At 36.2% G+C, this 23,383-nt stretch overlaps 1 protein-coding gene and 1 non-coding gene across 2 annotated transcripts; one reads left to right on the top strand and one right to left on the bottom strand.

The window, feature by feature from the left end:
* Positions 1-12,530: 12,530 nt before the first annotated feature.
* On the top strand, positions 12,531-12,604 carry Trnat-ggu (transfer RNA threonine (anticodon GGU)). The gene has a single exon. It is a non-coding gene; the product is annotated as a tRNA-Thr (tRNA).
* A 5,326-nt stretch (positions 12,605-17,930) lies between these two features.
* On the bottom strand, positions 17,931-19,227 carry LOC140145330 (heparan sulfate glucosamine 3-O-sulfotransferase 5-like). The gene has a single exon (XM_072167086.1). The coding sequence runs from the start codon at positions 19,159-19,161 to the stop codon at positions 18,220-18,222; it is 942 nt and encodes a 313-aa protein (XP_072023187.1). The 5' UTR covers positions 19,162-19,227; the 3' UTR covers positions 17,931-18,219.
* Positions 19,228-23,383: the final 4,156 nt, after the last annotated feature.

Raw genomic sequence — 23,383 nt, 5'->3', positions numbered from 1 at the left:
TTCTTGCAATGTTCTGGACGACTGATGTAATATATCCTTATTCACTTGTCCTGCGAAAATCAGCGAAGTCCAGTGTACACTTGCGTTTATAAATATTCTTGCGTATGAAATCCTCACACGAAAATGATGCTGCTTTCTCCTATTATTTATCTTCTTGCGCTGCTCTCTCCAAAATATATCTCCTTGCGCTGCTTTCTCCAACAATGGTGTTTCTTTCACCATTCACTCTTTCTCCAGGGAACAGGTTTCTTTAACACAGCTCCTCTGTTTTTGACAGATGCGTGGCCTTCACAAACCCAGCCAACTCCAGCAATTCGACAGAAGAACTTTAATCCTTTGATGAGGAAGAGCACTTTTGTGTGCTCGCAATCTCCTTCGTTGCTGTATTAAAATAGCTCAATTATTGGCTATACAAACTGGTTAAAATGTACTTCTTTTTTGAAGCACGAAGACCATCACACACATGTGGCGTTTACAGTCTCCCATGACATTCTGTCTTGAAATCTTGGCCATAATAAAGGCTATGACCGCCTGTCAGATCTGTATCCAGATGAATGATTGTAACATAATTTCATAAAGCCCTTTACAATCCGCGGTAGACCCTATGTCTTACTTTGGGCCATTTTCGTAGCTTTGAAATAGACATACTTCCAGCTTGTCGGTGAAAATATTAAGGCTGTCTTAAATAGCACTGTCGGAAACTCATGATCTCCCTGGCTACACTCAGTAATACTCTTTCAGTATCCTGATTTTAACTGGTTAACATTATTTACAATCATATCGATACAGGTCTGCCTAGAATTACTACCAACGTGATGTTTTATCCCCCATCTGGGATTTTCCAAATGTTCTATTAATATACATTGCCATCTCACCTTACATCACTTCCTGTGGGTTTTTCCCCACTATTATGTCCATTTCACAATCTGTCTCAGGTGATTTTTCCCTTTGACATAAATAGTCTTCATAAATGATGTTGTTATTGCATTCATCCGGGTTTTCCCCATGATGCTCATACTAAACAAACTATTGCATGATTATAAAGGTAACTTCCCCTATTTCATGAAACACAAGTGCACCAGAACGAAATTCAAATTTCGCGATATCTTTGCTAAACGAATTAATCTGCAAGAAATAGTTTGTACATAAACATTATGTAGCCAGAGTATTCCAGTGATATAAAAATCTCAAATTTTTTTAAGAAAAGTGGGAGGATGAGGCTGTGGATCACGAAATGCCCTTTTAAGTATTAATTGAAGAGCAAAATTATTACACGTGGGGATTCCAAATTTGTTATATGTTATAAAAAACAACATTTTGAAAAGTATTTGCCGATGAAAAAAATATTCATTAGAGGAAACATTTACAATATAATCACAAAGTTGAACAAAATTGACAATTTTGCTGCACAGTAGTCTCGAATTTTGTTGTCGTAGTAGCCCAAATTGTGAAAAATAATAACTTGCTTTAATTAGATTGAGTTGTCTGATGAACATGTTATACTAAACAAATTGATTTTTTCGGTTAACATTATTAAATTACTCACCGCAATTAGTGGGTGTTTGATTAGATTATTTATTCAAGTTGTAATAACCCAATGCAGTTGGTGTAACAGGTTAAATTTAATAAAGTAAGTTTAAGCTTATGTAAATAACAACAAAACTTAAAGGAGTATTTCGTGATCCTAGCATCCTCTATTTATGTCATTTTTCATTAGATATCCACGATAAAAAACCTATTCCCAAAATTTCAGTTGATTACGATTTTGCGTTCGCGAGTTATGCATGATTATGTGTATTACACTGCTCCATAGACAATGCGTTGTAATTTCGTTCTGGTGCACCAGAACGAAATTCAAATTTCACGATATCTTTCCTAAATGAATTAATCTGCAAGAAATATTTTGTACATAAACATTATGTAGCCAGAGGTTTCCAGTGATGTAAAAATCTCAACTTTTTTGAGAAAAGTGGGGGGATGAGGCTGTGGATCACGAAATGCCCTCTTAAGTATAGAAAGAAATATTGATAAAAAATTATATAAGAAATAAAGAAAGAGCAGGCATAAAACAAAAATAATTCAGACAGAAATAAGAAAGACTGGAAGAGTTAAAATTAATAATTACGTTCAAAAAGAAATTACGAAAATTAGCCTTGCTTTGGTCTCTGATAAAGTTACTGTTTTTATTTCATTTTGTTACTTTTCTACTGTGCTCCTTTTTTCAAGTCAATAGAATAACTTGGAACCCTATTACAAGTCTGATGATATTAAAGCAATATCGTGTTTTTTTCTAATTTGTACATTTTGCACGATTTTAATATCCAATGGTGAACTTGAATACCATTATGAAAGACTGTTAACGCCATATTGTAATATTTGAGGACTCCCTCAATATACCCCTTAAAACCATATTGTGACATTTCGTCGGCCTTATCACATACTGACGTATTTGTAAAAAACGCATTTCGAGAAAATCGAATTTGAAATTTCAGCCATTTTCATTTGCTGCATAATCTTGGTTCAAATATTATTGCCAAGTGTCAATTCACTTATCACCATCAGAGCATAACAAATTCTGCAAAAAATCAATATAAAATCAAATTCGTCGTGCAAATACGTTCATGTCAAACAGTTGCTCAAATACGTCACTATGTGAAAAGGACAAAACGTCAATTTTACCGTGCAATGAGAAAGTCGCGCAAATACGTTGCACAAATACGTCACTACGTGAAACGGCAAATTCTTCAAATTGCAGATACGACATACTGGGCATGCGCAGTATATGTGATCGCCAAATACGTCGTTATGTGATACAGATATTTCAAGGTTTTGCAAATGCGGCATAATTAAATTAATTAATATCTTACTAATTAAGCCACTTTGAGACATGGTTTTTGGTGAATATATAGAGTAGAATATAACAAACTAATATACAAATTTTCTCAAAAATTTTAAAACTGTCGAATTCGTCACTATGTGATGCGGCCGTCGTTTTGCTGTGGAAGACTCCCTCAAAATACGTCGTTTAACAATTGTTAAGATGTATGTGATGTTCAGAACACTGAACGCATAAGAGATTGAGAATGAATTTGGAGAAAACCTTCTGATAATTACACTCGCTGAGCAGCAAGCAGCAAAACCTCCCCTCTAAGCTTTTAATCCGATAAGCTGATTATCTAATTGTTTTCATGAATTGTGTGATGTATTCATGATGTAATACTGAGCTCAATCATCTGAAATTGCTGGAGCGTGAGCCACCCAGGCTGGGGGCTCAGCATAGTATTTTATCAACAGAAGGTTTTCTCCAAATTCATTTCCTAATGATATATGACACATCAGAAGGACTGTCATATCAGTCAGTCACGTTCGACGGAGTTGCTCGCATTGGCGATATATGCCGCGGTAAAAGAAAAGACAAACAAGAAATACAATTCTCTTTCTTAAGAAAATATTAAAATATGGCTATAAGCCATCATCATCATCATCATCATCAGCCATTGTCGGTCCACTGCTGGACGAAAGCCTCAGCATGTCTCAGCCAGGTAGCTCTATCTCTTGCCTTGCTGATCCAATTTACTGTTCCCCAGTACTGATCTATCTCGTCTCTCCATCTCTTGCACTGTCTTCCCCGGTTTCTGTTTCCCATAAGCCATATATAAGCCATAATGTGCTTTAATTACAGTTTTAAGAGTTTTAAATGAAACCCGGTGGTCCCCGGGATTTATTTATTTACATCCCTCATAGAGATCCACACTTTCAATAATCATGATCACATGGACGCCTACCTCTGTGTTGGTGTAACACGGAGGTAGTGCAAGGTCATCCTTTAACACAGATTAACACTAAGTATCCCATATTAAAACAGCATTGCTAGCGAGAACTAACACTGAATGATCGGTTAATGTTAGCTCGCTATACCACAGAGATTTCGCTGTAGTTAACAAAATACTTGTTCAGACGGGCGCTAACACTAAGCTGTCTCAGAGGTAGCTTAGTATTAACCTGACACAAACGTAACTCTAAGCCCTTCTGAACAAGCATATTGCGAAGGCACATATAAGTGTTTTGGACCTTACGTGTGCTACATATGAGCCTTGGCGCCCTTGTAGTTTTAGAGCTAGCCTTGTCACTTCTTTTTCGCAATATAATACAAATTTTATGGCAAATTCAAAAAAATTGATATTTTCGATTTGCTTTCTAGTCTATGAGCTGGGCCTCAGCGAAAAACGTTTCGTTGGTGGTCTCCAGAACCGATTTTTGTTGCATACCATATGATTAGACATGTGTCCTGAGCCCATTAGGTACTTTTTATAGACGCGTTAGGTATGGAGTTATTGGGGGATCTAGAACCGACTTCTACACCTAGCAAGTAAAAGTAGGATATATCTGAAGTGTAAAATGGTACCGTAAAACCCCGTCTACAAGCATATATAGTGTTTTTTATAAAAGCTTAATTAATTCGAAGCAAGCGTCAATATACCAATACAATAGATCGGTCTTAAAATAGTACTTGTTTGTATATGCTTGGATCCGTAATTTATTTGCTCAAACTCCATATGGGCGACTGGATTAATGTAGCTTTCATCAGAAGCACACTATATGCTTGTAGACGGGGTTTTACGGTATGGTTCTAAAAATGAAGGTTGCACTTCCATATGATCATGTGGAAAGTGACGCTTTAAAATGCCGATTTTGTAAAGGTTACACCACAATGTAATTCCATGCCCTAAATCAATTCTAAATGGCAGTTAAAGTGTGTTATCGGTGATTCAAGGAGAAGATTTAAGAAAGTGTGTTCTTTTTCAGTAAAGAAGCAATATTCCTTCTTTCCTGCTTCAATTTAAGATAGGTGCCAAAATGACAATTTCTTTATGTGTATAGCCCATCAGGTTTTTTTTTTAAATAGTGAATTTAGCTATGGAGTTGATTGGAGGGATCTAGAACCGACCTTTTACACCTATCAAGTAAAGGTAGGATATCTCCGAAGTGTAAAATGGTATGTTTCATGAAAGTAGCACATTAATCTGTAAGGTCATGTGGAAATTGACGCAAAAAATGCCGATTTTATAAGGTTCCATACCAGATAATGTAATTCCATGCCCTTGTCGATTCTAAATGGCATTTGAACCCGGTGTCGTAAAAATATAATAGGGTCTTTTGTCTAGCTATTGCCTATAATCTATCACTATTGATCAAGTGCAGTTTGTAAATCGTAACAATAGCAGGTAGTTAGTAGAGGTCCGAGCAAAAGGGTTCCGAGGGAATTAATGAGGTGTCGCGGTAGCTGAAACAGAAAATAGAGATAAAGGGGCTATACTCTTACACAATACAATTTTTAATTACTGGAACAAAATTGCATTTCACTTTATATGTAAAAAAAAAGAAAACAAAGCATCAGGAGAAAAAAGGAATTCTGAAGGAAAAAAGAGGAATACATGTATACAGAAACTAAAAAGGAAGTATGTAGGAATTTTTGCAGTTTTATATCTCGTTCTCAAAAATTGTCAGAAAGTTATCGTCTATATTGCAATGAATAAAGATACTCCGATATTTCAACAGTGTTTCAATTGTCCTGTCTACACGAGGAATATTTTTGAAAAATAGAGGTGATATGCAGATGACACGGCCTATAAAGGGGTTCTGCATTTAATAACGAAATATTATGTCCACTTGTAAGTCCCAGTATTCTATCATTGGAGACATGTCTACGTGCAAGTAACTATATACATTGTCACAACTTCTTGTGAAGACTCCATTTTTACAAAGTGCAAAAACTTGCACGTTATTATGGTCGTGTGGTTTTGTTTCAGTATTGACATCGCCAGTCGAATGTCATGTTTGTAAGGCGCATAAACATTTTATTGTACGGTTGGAAGAAATGACAAAGTTTCATTAAAGTTTCTGCGCTTGGTTTTGCTTTCGGTATGAATCCATCTGAACCAGGACAAACACTCTTTGTTTTGAATTTACGTGGTGGTATAAAGCACAGTCGACGGTTTATATCTAATCGAAACATATTTTGCTGAAAAAATGATTGTAGATTTAGAAATTGCTCAACTTTTTGAAGCCAAAATGATACATTCTGCACCAATTTGTCGTAAGCAATAATGAGAAACTTTTCTCTCGGGTAATAATCAAGCCAATTGCTAAAATGCTTAGCATACAAACTTGTATCAATTATCTCGCTGTCTAAATTGACCTCTCCGTCTTGCCGTAGTACTTCATTTTCGAAGCGTATTCCTTCACTGTGCTCCGTCCTGTTCATTAAACCAGTGCGTTTTGCTTTCATCTCCAAATTGTGTCTAAATTCAGATATCGATCGTTTGACTGGGTCTTTAACTAAAAGTATAAATTTAACGTGGTCTGGTAAGTCTTTTACCATGTTAGAAGGCGCATCCTTTGTCCTAAAATATCTCGGGGTTTTCTCATAGGATAACATTTCTGATGATGCAAACATCATACGTGATCTATAGTAACCAATTCCTTTGTGGTAATTCCAATCGAAGTAGTGAACTTCGCCTCCCAGTGCGCGAACAATTTGAGGATGCTTAGTAAAGAAATCTCGGAACATTGTTGTTCCAGACTTTTTGACTCCAATATTGATGATATCTGGAAGACGCTGCTCGTAGCCACAGAGATTCAACATGTCCTTCAGCGCCTTCCATTTTGCTGATAAGGTTAAATTTTGAAACACAAGATAATTTAGATCTTTGACCAAACTCCACAAGCTACTTGACATTGTTCGTAATCTGCCAATAACTGCATTGATATATTGTTTTAGATGTGCATCGCATTCTACGTAATAAGGTATATTTTGACGTCGATCTATATATGGACAATCTGATGATATAGACTTCAACTGTTGCCGGTAAGAAGATTTCGTCATCCAGTCTACATCGCACGCACGTGGTGGCATCTCTAGCACGTCACTCTGCGTCCTTCTCTCATAATTACTCTGAATTACAGAATATGCGTCAAAGTTATTTTCTTCATTTACCATACCTCCGAATCTTTTATCTGAAGACTGTGGTGAAATCTCCGTAGTGGTAGGTTTGTAGGTCTTCAATGGTAAATCATGAGTAGGTTTACTGAAACGGTTTTGTATTGTTTCCCTTTCCAAATGAAGACCACACATGCAGAAGATAGAGATCGTAAATAAAACACAACAGATGAATACAATACGTTTCTTAGTGAAACACAATATACCATTGAACCCCATCATCACCAGTGATATTCGGTTACTACTTGGTCAGTGTTGTGTGGTGTCGCCGATGTGTAATGCTTTAAGGGACGCACCATTAGATTCTCAGGGGGGCATGGGAGTTTGGGTCAGGCCGAATTTTTTTTTTCGCCGCCGAAGGCGGCGGATTTTTTTTTTTTTTCGCCTCCGAGAGCACCAAATTTTTTTTTTTTCGCCGCCTTCGGCGTGAAGTTTTTTTTTTTTCAATTTTAATGTACATTTTTATACAAATTTGGGTGGGGGAAATTTTTTTTTTTTTTACTTATCAGTGAGGCAAAAAATTTTTTTTTTTGTCTCACTAGTGGGCAAAGTTTTTTTTTTTTTTCTCACTAGTGGGCAAAGTTTTTTTTTTTCAAAAAACTCCCATGCCCCCCCCTGGAAATCTAATGGTGCGCCCCTAACGGCAGTGTCTGTCGTTAATTATCAAAATATTTTAAACCCATTATTTGCACCTGTCTGTTTATATATGATATGATACTTGGATATGCTAGTAGGCCAAATATATAAATACTGACTATTCCTAGTCACGCAGCAATTTAATGTCGTACAAATTTTAATGATTAATCATGCAGGGCTTTCCAACCGGTTTTTTTCGTGACCCAAAATTCATATGTAAAATATGGTGCGACCCATACACAAAAATCATTAGGCGGAGGTGCCGTATCTAGCGTTAGGTTTGGATATTTAATTATTTTCTTTATTTTCCACACGGGTATTAATAAAGCCGGGTGGAAATTAAAGAAAATGATTAAAAATTAATATCTAACCCTAACGCTAAATACGGCGCCCGCATGTGCTGGTACTTATCAACGGAAAACAGGGCAAAATTTACAAAGGGGCACAATTTACATGTCGTTCCAATGACCGTTTCCCAGAATGACTTCACCGGGACAAATTTACAATTTTAATGCTAAAGTGGGTCAAAATAGGGTTACACGACAAATACGATGACCCTGCACTTTAATGCACGGAGATGTATTTTTGTATTTTTTTTTCGGCAAGTCGCGCGACTCCTTTTGAAAGAGGCCGCGCCCACAGAAGGGTCGTGACCCACAATTTGTGAACCACTGGATTAATGCTTTTGCTACCAAGTTATATCATTCCTGACCTTGAAATACCAGAAACAATATTTGGTGGCAAAAACTGTAACTTGCTCCAAAACAAGGTGTTACTTCAAACAATAGGCAACTGTAAGAGTCCTGGCATTAATGGGCTAACAGTAGAATTTCTCAAATGTCATTGGAGGATGTAGGATAACTGATTGTAAATTCGTTTACTGATTCATATGACACTAGCTAGTGAACTTTCAGCATCTAATAAAAGAGGTATTTCACAAAAAGACGGGACTTTAGGGTAGACAAGGTATTGTTGTTGTTAGTCGAAACAACCTAAAATAGATTTTCATTATCTAGATCAATATATTATTGAAAAATAACACCTTGATGTTTTGCAAAAGTTCATTCTACAAATCGTATACTTTGCAAACTTGCTTAATTTATTGTTGTTAATGAGTTATGTACGTTTTACAAAAATGTGGTTGTTTCAGCCCTCTTTACAACGTAACTCAAGAACCGCAGCACCTATAAAAGTATATCTGTGATATTTTAATTCTTCTACACACTCGCTATGAATTGAGCAATGCAGTTTTTGCCAAAGCTCACTACCATTCGTAAGATGCTGTGAACTACCAAATCACAACAGTTTAAAATAATTAATAACCTTAACCTAGAGAAAAAGACTAGATAATGGAATAAATGAAGACGTTATTGTTACTGAATACAGACTACAAGATTGCAGCAAAGGCATTTACCTCAAGAATAAACCAAGTTTTACCGAACCTAAATAACACAGATCAAAATGGATCAAAATTTCCTCTTTCAAGAAGGTTTCTGACAAGGTTTTAATTGCTTTATCAGTAGAAGTTATGTCTATTCTCGGTAGCTGTGATGATGTAACAATAATATTAACTATCATAGCAACACAATTTTCAAATATATCGCACCGCATTAGTACGTTCACGCGGTGCCTCTAGTGCATTGAACCATAGATGTCAAAGAACAAGGATAAAGACCTGGATCGTAATTCTATAGAATATTCATATCATGCTGATCCCTTGCACCTGTAAGATTAGTATGATCTTTGAAAAGAGCGGTATTGTATTCAGTCTGTGATGATGAGTTTTATCTGCTTGTAGTGCAGTGCGATATATTCCAAAAGTTATTGTTTTATCCTATTGCTATGGTAGTTAATCCTGTCGCATCATCACTTACATCACATAGGGGAGGGGTATCGTTTTGCAAGACACGTACAAAAATTGACACTTCTAAAATAAAACGAAGTAACAATTGAATTTTGTATGGCCTTGACTTCTGTGTATTCTTAGCTCGTGTGTTCGGCGTTACAACACAATATGTATATTTTTGAGCTTTCTGTTGTTCAAGTAATGTCTACTTGCTAGAAAGTATTTCTGCAACCTTGCCCATGCTGTCAAGACCTCATTTTTACAGCGTGTTAAACCTATGGTTTCTTATCAGTCTTGACATTTCCAGTCGAATGTCAAGTTTGTAAGGCGCATGAACATTTTGTTGTACGGTTGAAAGAAATGACAAAGTTTTATAAAAGTTTCTCTGCTTGGTTTTGCTTTTGGCATGAATCCATAACCAGGACAAACACTCTTTGATTTGAGCCCATGTGATGGTATAAAGCACAGTTGGCGGTTTTTGTTCAATCGAAACATTTTGTGTTGAAAATATGGTTGTAAATCTAGAAATTGTTCAACTTTTTGAAGCCAAAATGATACATTCTGCACCAATTTGTCGTAATCAATGATTAGAAATTTGTCTCTCGGGTAATAATCTAGCCCATTGCTAAAATGCTTAGCATACAAACTTGTATCAATTATCTCGCTGTCTAAATTGACCTCTCCGTCTTGCCGTAGTACTTCATTTTCGAAGCGTATTCCTTCACTTTGTTCTGTCCTTCGACTTTTCTTGAAATCGGCGCGGTTTAATTTTAACTCCGACTCATGTTTGAATTCAGAAATCGATCGTTTGATTGGTTCTTTAACTATAATAGTATGAATTTAACGTGGTCTGGTAAGTCTTTTACCATCTTAGAAGGTGCATCCTTTGTCCTGAAATATCCCGGGGTTTTCTCAAATGATAACATTTCTGATGATACAAACATCATATGTGATCTATAGTAACCAATTCCTTTGTGGTAATTCCTATCGAAGAAGTGAACTTCGCCTGGGACTTCGCCGTTCAGTGCGCGAACAATTTGAGGATGCTAAATAAAAAAATGCTTGAAACATCGTTTTTGTCATCATTTACCATAACTTCCAATCCTTCATCTGAAAAATTTGATAAACTTTCCGTAGAGACAGGTTTGTATATCTTCAAAAAGTTCAATGTTAAATTTTGAGTAGGTCTACTAAAACGCCTTGGTGTTGCTTCCCTTTCCAAATGTAGACCATGCATGTAGAGGATAGTGATCGTCAATAAAACAACACTAATGAATACAAAACGTTTCTTAGTGAAACCAACAGTGTCCTGAATACCCATAATAAATAATGTTATAATCACCAGTATTAAATACTGAGTATATCTGATCACAAGTTTCCATATGGTGTCGCGTCGCTGACGATTTCTACAGTCCAAGGTATATGTATAATATTATATAAGGGACGCACCATTGGATATTATCGGGGACTAGGGAGATATGGGCAGTCGACAGAATTTTGTTTGTTTTTTGTTTTTTGGGTGTTTTTTTTGTTGCCGCCGAAGGCTGCGGAACTGGGACAATTTTGTTGTTGTCTTTTTCAATTTTAATGTATATCTTTGTATAGAGTTGGTAGAACTTTTTTTTACTCATCAGTGAGGCAATTTTGTTTTCATCTCACTAGTGGGTGAAGTTTTTTTTATAAATCCCTACCCCCTCCCGATAATATCTAATGGTGCGTCCCTAAATAGCGAGAATCGAAGTCAGGCTAACCTTGAAACTCATTACGCGGCGATTGAGTGTCTGGATATGTGATTTGTCAGGGGGGACATGGGGGAGTTCGGGGGAAAGGGCTCGATCAGTTCATGGTCAAGGTTATGACAGCGCCGCTATATCATTTACTCAATTGTGCATGTATTATTTTTGCTGAACCATGAAATGACATCAGCCTGTTTTATTATTTAGTAACTTACTCAAACAGAGGAAAAGGCTTACGCATCATACACTGGAACATGGAAACATTCAAACATTACAAACTAGCGCACGAGATCAAATTAATGATGCTTTAGGGAACTGGAATGAGCGTTTTGAGCATTTCGACAGCATTTATTGTGGGACATGAGAGCACATCAGACCTATCGAATTGCATTCTGAAAACGAAGAATGTCTTTGTGATATAAAATAATTTTCATTTTATGAAATTCACGATATAATACAAATTTTATGACAAATTATTAAAATTTGATATTTTTCACATTTTGGAGATACATGTATAACAGTCCTCGAAGTAAATTTTATAAATTTAATGATATAGTCTTAAAGTGTATGTAGCTGGGAGGAAAAGCCGACGATCAATTGAAAATGTTGACCTTTCATATTGAAGATATAGATTTTTACCCCAAAAAGACCAAATTTTTTTTTGTGTTTTGGAAAAAAAATCCATATCTTCAATACGAAAGGTCAACATTTTCAATTGATCGTCGGCTTTTCATCCCACCCTACATACACTTTAGGTAGAAATCATCAGATTTATAAAGTTTACTTCGAGTACTGTTAAATATCAAAAATATCAATTTTAATGATTTGCCATAAAATGTGTATTACATTGCGAATTTCAAAAATCAAAATTATTTGATATCAGAAGGCCATTCTTCGTATTCAGAATGCAATTCGATATGTCTGATGTGCTCTAATGTCACACAATAAATACTGTCCAAACGTTCATACCCCTTCCCTTAATCGTTATTCTTAATATATCAATATACAAGGAAAGAAGAATTACGCATCGCACACTAGCACATTTAAACATGAATTTACAAATGGAAACATAACCTTTTTCTTGAAAAAAATTTTTTCACTGGCTGTCATTTATGTATAATTATGTTGACTTGTGTTAAAAACCTTTCTCATATTTAATTTACCACATAGATTAAACTTTATTTCTCCGTCTCGAATATGATTTCGGAATGATTTCCAAACCTCTTTCTTAAAGCTTCTTGGATGAGAAGATGATAGAGGGCGGTATTGAACTGAAGGCCTATAGATAATAACATCACTGCTCTTCTCCATCTGACTTATTAGCTCAGTTGGTAGAGCATCGGTCCGGTGATCCGAAGGTCCCAGGTTCAAATCCTGGATAGTCAGTGAAATTTTTTCACTGGCTGTCATTTAGGTATGTGTTGACTTTCTCATATTTAATTTACCACATAGATTAAACTTTATTTCTCCGTCTTGTCAAGACCCCATTTTTCAACGTGTCAAACCTACGGTTTCTTATCAGTCTTGACATTTCCAGTCGAATGTCATGTTTGTAAGGCGCATGAACATTGTGTTGTACGGTTGAAAGAAATGACAAAGTTTTATAAAAGTTTCTCTGCTTGGTTTTGCTTTTGGCATGAATCCATAACCAGGACAAACACTCTTTGATTTGAGCCCATGTGGTGGTATAAAGCACAGTTGGCGGTTTTGTTTAATCGAAACATTTTGTGTTGAAAATATGGTTGTAAATCTAGAAATTGTTCAACTTTTTGAAGCCAAAATGATACATTCTGCACCAATTTGTCGTAATCAATAATGAGAAATTTTTCTCTCGGGTAATAATCTAGCCAATTGCTAAAATGCTTAGCGTACAAACTTGTATCAATTATCTCGCTGTCTAAATTGACCTCTCCGTCTTGCCGTAGTACTTCATTTTCGAAGCGTATTCCTTCACTTTGTTCTGTCCTTCGACTTTTCTTGAAATCGGCGCGGTTTAATTTTAACTCCGACTCATGTTTAAATTCAGAAATCGATCGTTTGATTGGTTCTTTAACTAATAGTATGAATTTAACGTGGTCTGGTAAGTCTTTTACCATGTTAGAAGGCGCATCCTTTGTCCTGAAATATCCCGGGGTTTTCTCAAATGATAACATTTCTGATGATACAAACATCATATGTGATTTGATTTGATTTGATTTGAGTTTATTTATTTGATTTATAGTAACCGATTCCTTTATGGTAATTCCTATCGAAGAAGTGAACTTCGCCTGGGACTTCGCCACTCAATGCGCGAACAATTTGAGGGTGCTTAATTAAGAAAGCTTGAAACATTGTTGTTCCAGACTTCTTTACTCCAATATTGATGACATCTGGAAGACGCTGCTCGTATCCACAGAGATTCAACATGTCCTTCAAAGCCTTCCATTTTGCAGGTAAAGTTAGATTTTGAAAAACAGGATAATTTAGTTCCTTGATCAAATTCCACAAGCTATTTGACATTGTTCGTATTCTATTATAAACTTCACTAATATATTCATTTAGATGTGGATCGCACTCTACGTAATAAAGTATATTTTGAAGTCGGTGTATCTTATCATGATGTGCACAGTCTGATATAGCCTTCAACTGCTGCAGGTAAGAAGATTTCATCATCCAGCTTATATCGCACGACTTGTTGGAAGACCGTGATGGCATATCTCCCATGTCAATCGGTGTAATTATTCTTTCATACTGACTCTGATTTCCATAAAATGTGTGTAAGTTATTTTTATCATTTACCATACCTTCCAATCCTTCATCTGAAGACACTGATAAACTTTCCGAAGAGACAGGTTTGTATGTCTTCAATGTTAAATTTTGAGTAGGTCTACTAAAACGCCTTGGTGTTGCTTCCCTTTCCAAATGTAGACCACGCATGTAGAGGATAGTGATCGTTAATAAAACGACGCTAATGAATACAAAACGTTTCTTAGTGAAACAAACAGTGTCCTGTATACCCATAATAAATAATGTTATAAATCACCTTCTAATCATAAGTTTCCATATGGTGTGGTGTCGCCGTCGAGTAGAGTATGAAATGCCTGACGACGAGTAATAAATAATTTTGTTTTGCACCCCGCGTTATTTGTAAATAGCGAGAATAGAGACCAGTCTAAGGGACGCACCATTTATTATCGGGGTGGGGAGACTAGGGAGTTAGGGTCATGACAATTTTTTCACTCATCCAATATCACTTTTTAATTACCATCTTGGAGAGTAAAATTTTTTTTGTTATCCATGTAAGTCAATTTTTTTCCAAATATTATTTTAGAGACGCTAAAAGTATTAGAATTAACAAGACAAAGAGGTATGTCTTAGATGGAGGCAAAAGTTCATAAGTGATTGATTCATATAGACTTTGATGGAACAGGTAGGTAATTAATATGGTATTGGAAAAATTGAAATAATATCAAATAAAAGAGATGCAAAAAGTGAATGAAATCAGAGATATAAGAATTGATATTTTAAACGGCACACTGAAGAAACATGACATTTTTTATGGGAGAGGCATTTTTTCTTCTCTAATGAGGAAGCAATATTTATTTCTCTGCTTTGTGCATCAAGTTTTTCCCTTGGGTGGTGCATCAAGTTTTTTTTTATATATAAAACAACTCCCTAGCCCCCCCCCCCCCGGAAATATCTAATGGTGCGCCCCTAACATTGAAATTCGCGGTGATCCACTGTCTGGAAATGTGATTGTTGTGAGGGAGGGGGACTGGGGAAAGGGCGCTTGATCAGTAGAGGTCATGACAGCGCCGCTATATAATTTGCTGCCCCCTATACTTGTGCATATATCATTCCTGCTAGACCATGAAATGGCATCAGTCTGTATTAAAGGAGTATTTCGTGATCCCAGCATCCTCTTTTTATGTCATTTTTCAGTAGATATCCACGAAAAAAGCTTGTTCCCAAAATTTCAGTTGATTCCGATTTTGCGTTTGCGAGTTATACATGATTATGTGTATTACACTGCTCCTTAGACAATGTGTTGTAATTTCGTTCTGGTGCACCAGAACGAAATTCAAATTTCACGATATCTTTGCTAAACGAATTAATCTGCAAGAATTTTTTTTTCCAGTGATATAAAAATCTCACCTTTTTTTGAGAAACGTGGGGGATGAGGCTGTGGATCACGAAATGCCCTTTTAAACTCTATCTAACTTAATTACTCACTCCAGCTGTCACTCGCTTTTTGGTCTTAGTGGACATATCTCCAAATGCCAAGAAGGAATGACAACCTTGGTGGTGCCAAAGAAATGAACGAGAAAAAATAAAGAATATAATTAAATTCAACATAAGTCCCGGATCAATATTCGTCTGACTTCTTTCATATTATGTGATGTGATCAAGCAAAATCAGTCGGACTCGGAAATATCGATTTTGCCAAACAAAGGTAAGATTTCCTTTTGTTTCCGTTTGTTTTGGAAACTCTTTAATTGCTCATATCTTTGGAACTGGTTGTTCAATTTCAATGTGGTTTGCTGCAAAATGCAGCTTTGTCAATGCCTTTTACTATCATATAGGAAACTGAAAATTTAATATTTCCGAGTTCCGACTGATTTTGCTTGATCGCATCACATATTAGGATAATTCATTACCTGGGGGAGACACTCATCATATGAGACCCGGGTCAATATTCAATATGGGTTCTTGATCATCATCTCAAAATGCCAAGAAGGTATGACCCACAAGTGATGTCTAATGAAAGAGAAAAATGTAATTGTGAAAATATTTCCCCACCCGGGGGTAACACTCCTCATAAAACCTGGTTCAATGTTTTTAAAAGACTCTTATCGTCTCATATTTTGTGTGTTTTCTACATAATCTCGAAAACAAAACAAAAGTGTGACGAGGAAACATTTTTAGTACTATATTTTTATCGTAGTAGTGTGACGATGTATTTCCAGCTCTTTCAGGGGAGACTTATCTGCCAAGGGTGATTTTTCAAAGTAAACACTAAATCAACTTCATATTTGGTCAGGTTATCTATATTGACATTGCGATTCATTTTGCTTAGTTTTTATTTGTGTCGTCACTTCCGTTGCCATGGTAACGGCGGCCATATTGAATATTTTAAGGTTATCGCATCGCGCAGTGTTTGAATACTTTATGAAAACATTATAGAGTTCAAAATCGGTATGAGACATACTTTCGAATGCTTTTGCCAATTTTATGAATTTTCAAAAAGTAAACAAAAGTCTTTAAACTGCTCTTCATAGATTTGCAGATAAATGCATTTTCAACATTCATGCTAAATTTAAAGTCAATCGAACGAGTGGTTGTGGGTAAAACACTTCGCGATGGTTTGAAATAACGCGAAACGACAAATGGCTAAAAAAGGCATTTTATGTTTAGAAACACTAACTATGTAAATTCAGACAAAATTATGCAAATGAGATTGATAAAAAACTTTATTTATGTTAACCACAATAATTTTAGCCATTAACGAATTAAATATCGCACCTTGAAAAACAATAAAATACAAAAGAAATACAACGCACTCATTAGTATAGGAGAAAAATAATTTCGGGTAAGTTCTTTCGGTTGAAACAGCCATAACTTTTGATCTAAATGTCCGATTTAAGTCAAATAAAAAGCATATTAAGAGCTATTAAGGCTCAAAATATGTACAATTTGAAATTCAAAAATAGCCCAAAATGGTCAAAATAGCACAAAAACCACCCTTGTATATTTTACAAAAGTCATACCTGATCAACATGTTAACATGTTACTTTTATTTTTGCAGAATTTTGTCTTTAAACTTGGTCAAAGTGTTTACCTATGATCAAATGTACTACATTGTTTAGCCGCCTCTAATTTACATATTTGCATAATTATAAACTAATTTTCATAAATGTTAATTAATTATGCAAAATAAGATAGCTAGCTAATTAATTATGTATGATTATCGATATTATGTATTGTTCAGTGTTCACACTCATGGATGTACCAGCTACTTTCCCGCGTTGTCCTAATGTCCTTTCACATGGATATTACGTGAACATCGGGTATATCCACAGTAACTTGAGAAGTTTGAGCGAAATCCATTCATAACTAGATATTTAAATCGGGGGAAAGAACTTGAAAAAAAAATCAACATTTTATCAGCTAAAACGGAGCCTTTTGACCACTAGGTTTTTGTGAAATCAGTGCTTCCGTGGTGTTTCCATAAGATGCGCCGCGCATGCAGATAGGCGTTGCATATGCGTAGCGTATATGTGCGTTAACAAATTGCGCAATACGCAGCGCGATGCGTTGTTGCGCGGGTGTACCCTAGCTGGTACAACAAAGATTTTCTTTCCTTTTAAATTTCAAACACGAGTGGAATAGTGAAATAAAATCCGTAAAATATTGCAATTGGAGTTTATAAATCTGGATTTTCCTTGTATTTATAACAAACATAACAAAGTACAAACATATCAAAAAAACTTAATTTCGCGAAAGAAACAACGTCTAGAGTACACAGCCGCGTTAAGGCAGCTGTGTACTCTCAGACAGGTCTTATTGTGCCGTGGTTAGACGCTTTCCTATATTCTACGCAAGACTTCTCTTATTTAAGTCAATTGAAGGTTTTGTTGCATTCTGTATAGACTGACGCAATGGAGTACTCAATATGTTGTTCACACTCATGTATTCGGCACCGTGACGACATGTCTTCTATTGACAAAGACATGTCTATTTGAATTTAGAGACAATATTGCTTAAAGCTATCACTCCACTCTGGATATCTCTAGTCGAATATTATATATGCAAGGTGTATTATTTGAACTCACGTGGTGGTACATGATATAAAGCAAATTTCGCGGTTCTCATCTTTAACATGCCCAGTCGCAAACATTTCTTGTCGAAAAGCATGTTTAAATTGTTGAGTCATCGATTGTTGAAGACATGTCTAATCAACTATTATATTGCCAGAACTTTGTCAAGACTCCATTTTACAGCCTGCAAAAGCTTGAACCTTATTATATGGACTCGTCTTGACATCTCCAGTCGAATGTCATGTTTGTAAGGTGCATGAACATTTTATTGTACGGTTGGAAGAAGTGACAAAGTTTCAATAAAGTATCTCTGCTTGGCTTTGCTTTCGGTATGGATCCAGTTGAACCAGGACAAACACTCTTTGATTTGAGCCCATGTGGTGGTATAAAGCACAGTCGACGGTTTTTGTTTAATCGAAACATTTTGTGTTTAAAAAATGGTTGTAAATCTAGAAATTGTTCAACTTTTTGAAGCCAAAATGATACATTCTGCACCAATTTGTCGTAATCAAGAATGAGAAACTTTTCTCTCGGGTAATAATCAAGCCAATTGCTAAAATGCTTAGCGTACAAACTTGTATCAATTATCTCGCTGTCTACATTGACCTCGCCGTCTTGCCGTAGTACTTCATTTTCGAAGCGTATTCCTCCACTGTGCTCCGTCCTGTTCATTAAACCAGTGCGTTTTGATTTCATCTGCAAATTGTGTCTAAATTCAGATATCGATCGTTTGACTGGGTCTTTAACTAAAAGTATAAATTTAACATGGTCTGGTAAATCTTTGACCATGTTAGAAGGCGCATCCTTTGTCCTAAAATATCTCGGAGTTTTCTCAAAGGATAACATTTCTGATGATGCAAACATCATACGTGATCTATAGTAACCAATTCCTTTATGGTAATTCCAATCGAAGAAGTGAACTTCGCTGTCCAGTGCGCGAACAATTTGAGGATGCTTAATAAAGAATTGTTGAAACATTGATGTTCCCGACTTCTTGACTCCAATATTGATGACATCTGTAAGACGCTGCTCGTAGCCACAGAGATTCAACATGTCCTTCAAAGCCTTCCATTTTGCAGGTAAAGTTAAATTTAGAAAAACAGGATAATTTAGTTCCATGACCAAATTCCACAAGCTACTTGACATTGTTCGTAATCTGCCAATAACTGCATTGATATTTTGTTTTAGATGTGGATCGCACTCTACGTAATAAGGTATATTTTGACGTCGATCTTTATTTAGACAATGCGATGATATAGACTTCAACTGCTGCAGGTAAGAAGATTTCGTCATCCAGTCTACATCGCACGCACGTGGTGGCATCTCTAGCACGTCACTCTGCGTCCTTCTCTCATAATTACTCTGAATTACATAATATGCGTCAAAGTTATTTTCTTCATTTACCATACCTCCGAATCGTCCATCTGAAGACTGTGATGAAATTTCCGTAGTGGTAGGTTTGTAGATCTTCAATGGTAAATCATGAGTAGGTTTACTCAAACGGTTTTGTAGTGTTTCCGTTTCCAAATGGAGACCACACATGCAGAAGATAGTGATCGGAAATAAAACAAAACTGATGGATACAATACGTTTCTTAGTGAAACACAATATACCATTGAACCCCATCATCACCAGTGATATCCGGTTACTACTTGGTCAGTGTTGTGTGGTGTCGCCGATGTGTAATGCTTTAACGGTAGTGTCTGTCGTTAATATCAAAATATTTTAAACCCATTATTTGCACCTGTCTGTTTATATATGATATGATACTTGGATATACGTATAGCCCAAATATATAAATACTGACTATTCCTAGTCAAGCAGCAATTTAATGTCGTAATATTTTTAATATTTAATCATGAAGGGCTTTCCAACCGTTTTTTTTTCGGTGACCATCGTGACCCAAAATTGGTGACCCATAGCATAACACAAAAATCATTAGGCGGTGGCGCCGTATTTAGCGTTAGGTTTATTACCCGGATGGAAAATCATGATTAAATATCCAAACCTAATATACGGCACCCCGCCTAATGTGCTTTTATTTATCAACTGAATACAGGTCAAAATTTCCGAACGGGAGCACAATTCGCACGTCGTTCCAATGACCGTTTCCCAGAATGACTTCACCGTGACAAATTTACAATTTTAATGCTAAAGTTGGTCAAAATAGGGTTACACGACAAATACGATGTCCCTGCACTTTAATGCACGGAGATGTATTTTTGTATTTTTTTTTCGGCAAGTCGCGCGACCCCTTTTGAAAAATGCCGCGACCAACAAAAGGATCGTGACCCACAGTTTGTGAACCACTGGATTAATGCTTTTGCTACCAAGTTATATCATTCGTGACCTTGAAATACCAGAAACAATATTGGCAAAAATGTAACTTGCTCTAAAACAAGGTGTTACTTCAAACAATAGGCAACTGTAAGAGTCCTGGCATTAATGGGCTAACAGTATAATCTCAAATGTCATTGGAGGATGTAGGATAACTGATTGTAAATTCGTTTACTGATTCATATGACACTAGCTAGTGAACTTTCTGATAAAAGAGGTATTTCACACAAAAAAAGGGACTTAAACTAAAGAAACAGACTAGATATCGGAATAATTGAAGACCCATGACGTTACTGTTACTGAATACAGACTACAAGATTGCAGCAAAGGCATTTACCTCAAGAATAAACCAAGTTTTACCGAACCTAATCAACACAGATCAAAATGGATCAAAATGTCCTCTTTCAAGAAGGTTTCTGACAAGGTTTTAATTGCTTTATCAGTAGAAGTTATGTCTATTCTCCATAGCTGTGATGATGTAATAATAATATTAACTATCATAGCAACACAATTTTCAAATATATCGCACCGCACTAGTACGTTCACGCGGTGCCTCTAGTGTATTGAACCATAGATGTCAAAGAACAAGGATAAAGACCTGGATCGTAATTCTATAGAATATTCATATCATGCTGATCCCTCGCACCTGTAAGATTAGTATGATCTTTGAAAAGAGCGGTATTGTATTCAGTCTGTGATGATGAGTTTTATCTGCTTGTAGTGCAGGGCGATATATTCCAAAATTATTGTTTTATCCTATTGATATGGTAGTTAATCCTGTCGCATCATCACTTACATCACATAGGGGAGGGGTGTCTTTTTGCAAGACACGTACAAAAATTGACACTTCTAAAATAAAACGAAGTAACAATTGAATTTTGTGTGGCCTTGACTTTGTGTATTCTCAGCTCGTGTGTTCGGCGTTACAACACAATATGTATATTTTTGAGCTTTCTGTTGTTAAAGCCATGTCTACTTGCTAGAAAGTATTTCGGCAACCTTGCCCATGCTGTCAAGACCCCATTTTTACAGCGTGTTAAACCTACGGTTTCTTATCAGTCTTGACATTTCCAGTCGAATGTCATGTTTGTAAGGCGCATGAACATTTTGTTGTACGGTTGAAAGAAATGACAAAGTTTTATAAAAGTTTCTCTGCTTGGTTTTGCTTTTGGCATGAATCCATAACCAGGACAAACACTCTTTGATTTGAGCCCATGTGGTGATATAAAGCACAGTTGGCGGTTTTTGTTTAATCGAAACATTTTGTGTTGAAAATATGGTTGTAAATCTAGAAATTGTTCAACTTTTTGGAGCCAAAATGATACATTCTGCAGCAATTTGTCGTAATCAATAATGAGAAACTTTTCTCTTGGGTAATAATCAAGCCAATTGCTAAAATGCTTAGCGTACAAACTTGTATCAATTATCTCGCTGTCTAAATTGACCTCTCCGTCTTGCCGTAGTACTTCGTTTTCGAAGCGTATTCCTTCACTGTGCTCTGTCCTTCGACTTTTCTTGAAATCGGCGCGGTTTAATTTTAACTCCGACTCATGTTTGAATTCAGAAATAGATCGTTTGATTGGTTCTTTAACTAAAAGTATAAATTTAACGTGGTCTGGTAAGTCTTTTACCATGTTAGAAGGCGCATCCTTTGTCCTGAAATATCCCGGGGTTTTCTCAAATGATAACATTTCTGATGATACAAACATCATATGTGATCTATAGTAACCAATTCCTTTGTGGTAATTCCTATCGAAGAAGTGAACTTCGCCTGGGACTTCGCCGTTTAGTGCGCGAACAATTTGAGGATGCTTAATAAAAAATGCTTGAAACATCGTTGTTCCAGACTTCTTGACTCCAATATTGATGACATCTGGAAGACGCTGCTCATATCCACAGAGATTCAACATGTCCTTCAAAGCCTTCCATTTTGCAGGTAAAGTTAAATTTTGAAAAACAGGATAATTTAGTTCCTTGATCAATTTCCACAAGCGATTTGACATTGTTCGTATTTTATTATAAACTTCATTGATATATTCGTTTAGATGTGGATCGCACTCTACGCAATAAGGTATGTTTTGAAGTCGGTGTATCTTATCATGATTATGTGCACAATCTGGTATTGACTTCAACTGCTGCAGGTAAGAAGATTTCATCATCCAGCTTACATCGCACGAATGGTTGGAAGACTGTGATGGCATGTCTCCCATGTCAATCGGCGTAATTCTTTTGTACTGACTCTGATTTCCATAATATGTGTATACGTTTTTGTCATCATTTACCATAACTTCCAATCCTTCATCTGAAAACTTTGATAAACTTTCCGTAGAGACAGGTTTGTATATCTTCAAAAAGTTCAATGTTAAATTTTGAGTAGGTCTACTAAAACGCCTTGGTGTTGCTTCCCTTTCCAAATGTAGACCATGCATGTAGAGGATAGTGATCGTCAATAAAACAACACTAATAATGAATACAAAACGTTTCTTAGTGAAACCAACAGTGTCCTGTATACCCATAATAAATAATGTTACAATCACCAGTAATACTGAGTATATCTGATCACAAGTTTCCATATGATGTCGCGTCGCTGACGATTTTACAGTTCAAGGTACTAGTATATGTATATATTATATAAGGGACGCACCATTGGATATTATCGGGGGACTAGGAAGATATGGGCAGTCGACAGAATTTTGTTTGTTTTTTGTTTTTTGGGTGGTTTTTTTGTTGCCGCCGAAGGCTGCGGAACTGGGGCAATTTTGTTGTTGTCTTTTTCAATTTTAATGTATATCTTTATAGAGTTGGTAGAACTTTTTTTTACTCATCAGTGAGGCAATTTTGTTTTCATCTCACTAGTGGGTGAAGTTTTTTTTTTTAAATCCCTACCCCCTCCCGATAATATCTAATGGTGCGTCCCTAAATAGCGAGAATCGAAGTCAGGCTAACCTTGAAACTCATTACGCGGCAATTGAGTGTCTGGATATGTGATTTGTCAGGGGGGACATGGGGGGAGTTCGGGGGAAAGGGCTCG

This window comes from Amphiura filiformis, unplaced genomic scaffold, assembly GCF_039555335.1.
Source record: "Amphiura filiformis unplaced genomic scaffold, Afil_fr2py scaffold_217, whole genome shotgun sequence".
NCBI classification, from domain to species: domain Eukaryota; kingdom Metazoa; phylum Echinodermata; class Ophiuroidea; order Amphilepidida; family Amphiuridae; genus Amphiura; species Amphiura filiformis.
This window is presented reverse-complemented; position numbering and strand designations above follow the sequence as displayed.

Coding starts and splice junctions, on each gene's coding strand:
- LOC140145330 (XM_072167086.1), bottom strand. CDS start 19,161: ATGTCAAGTAGCTTGTGGAATTTGGTCATGGAACTAAATTATCCTGTT.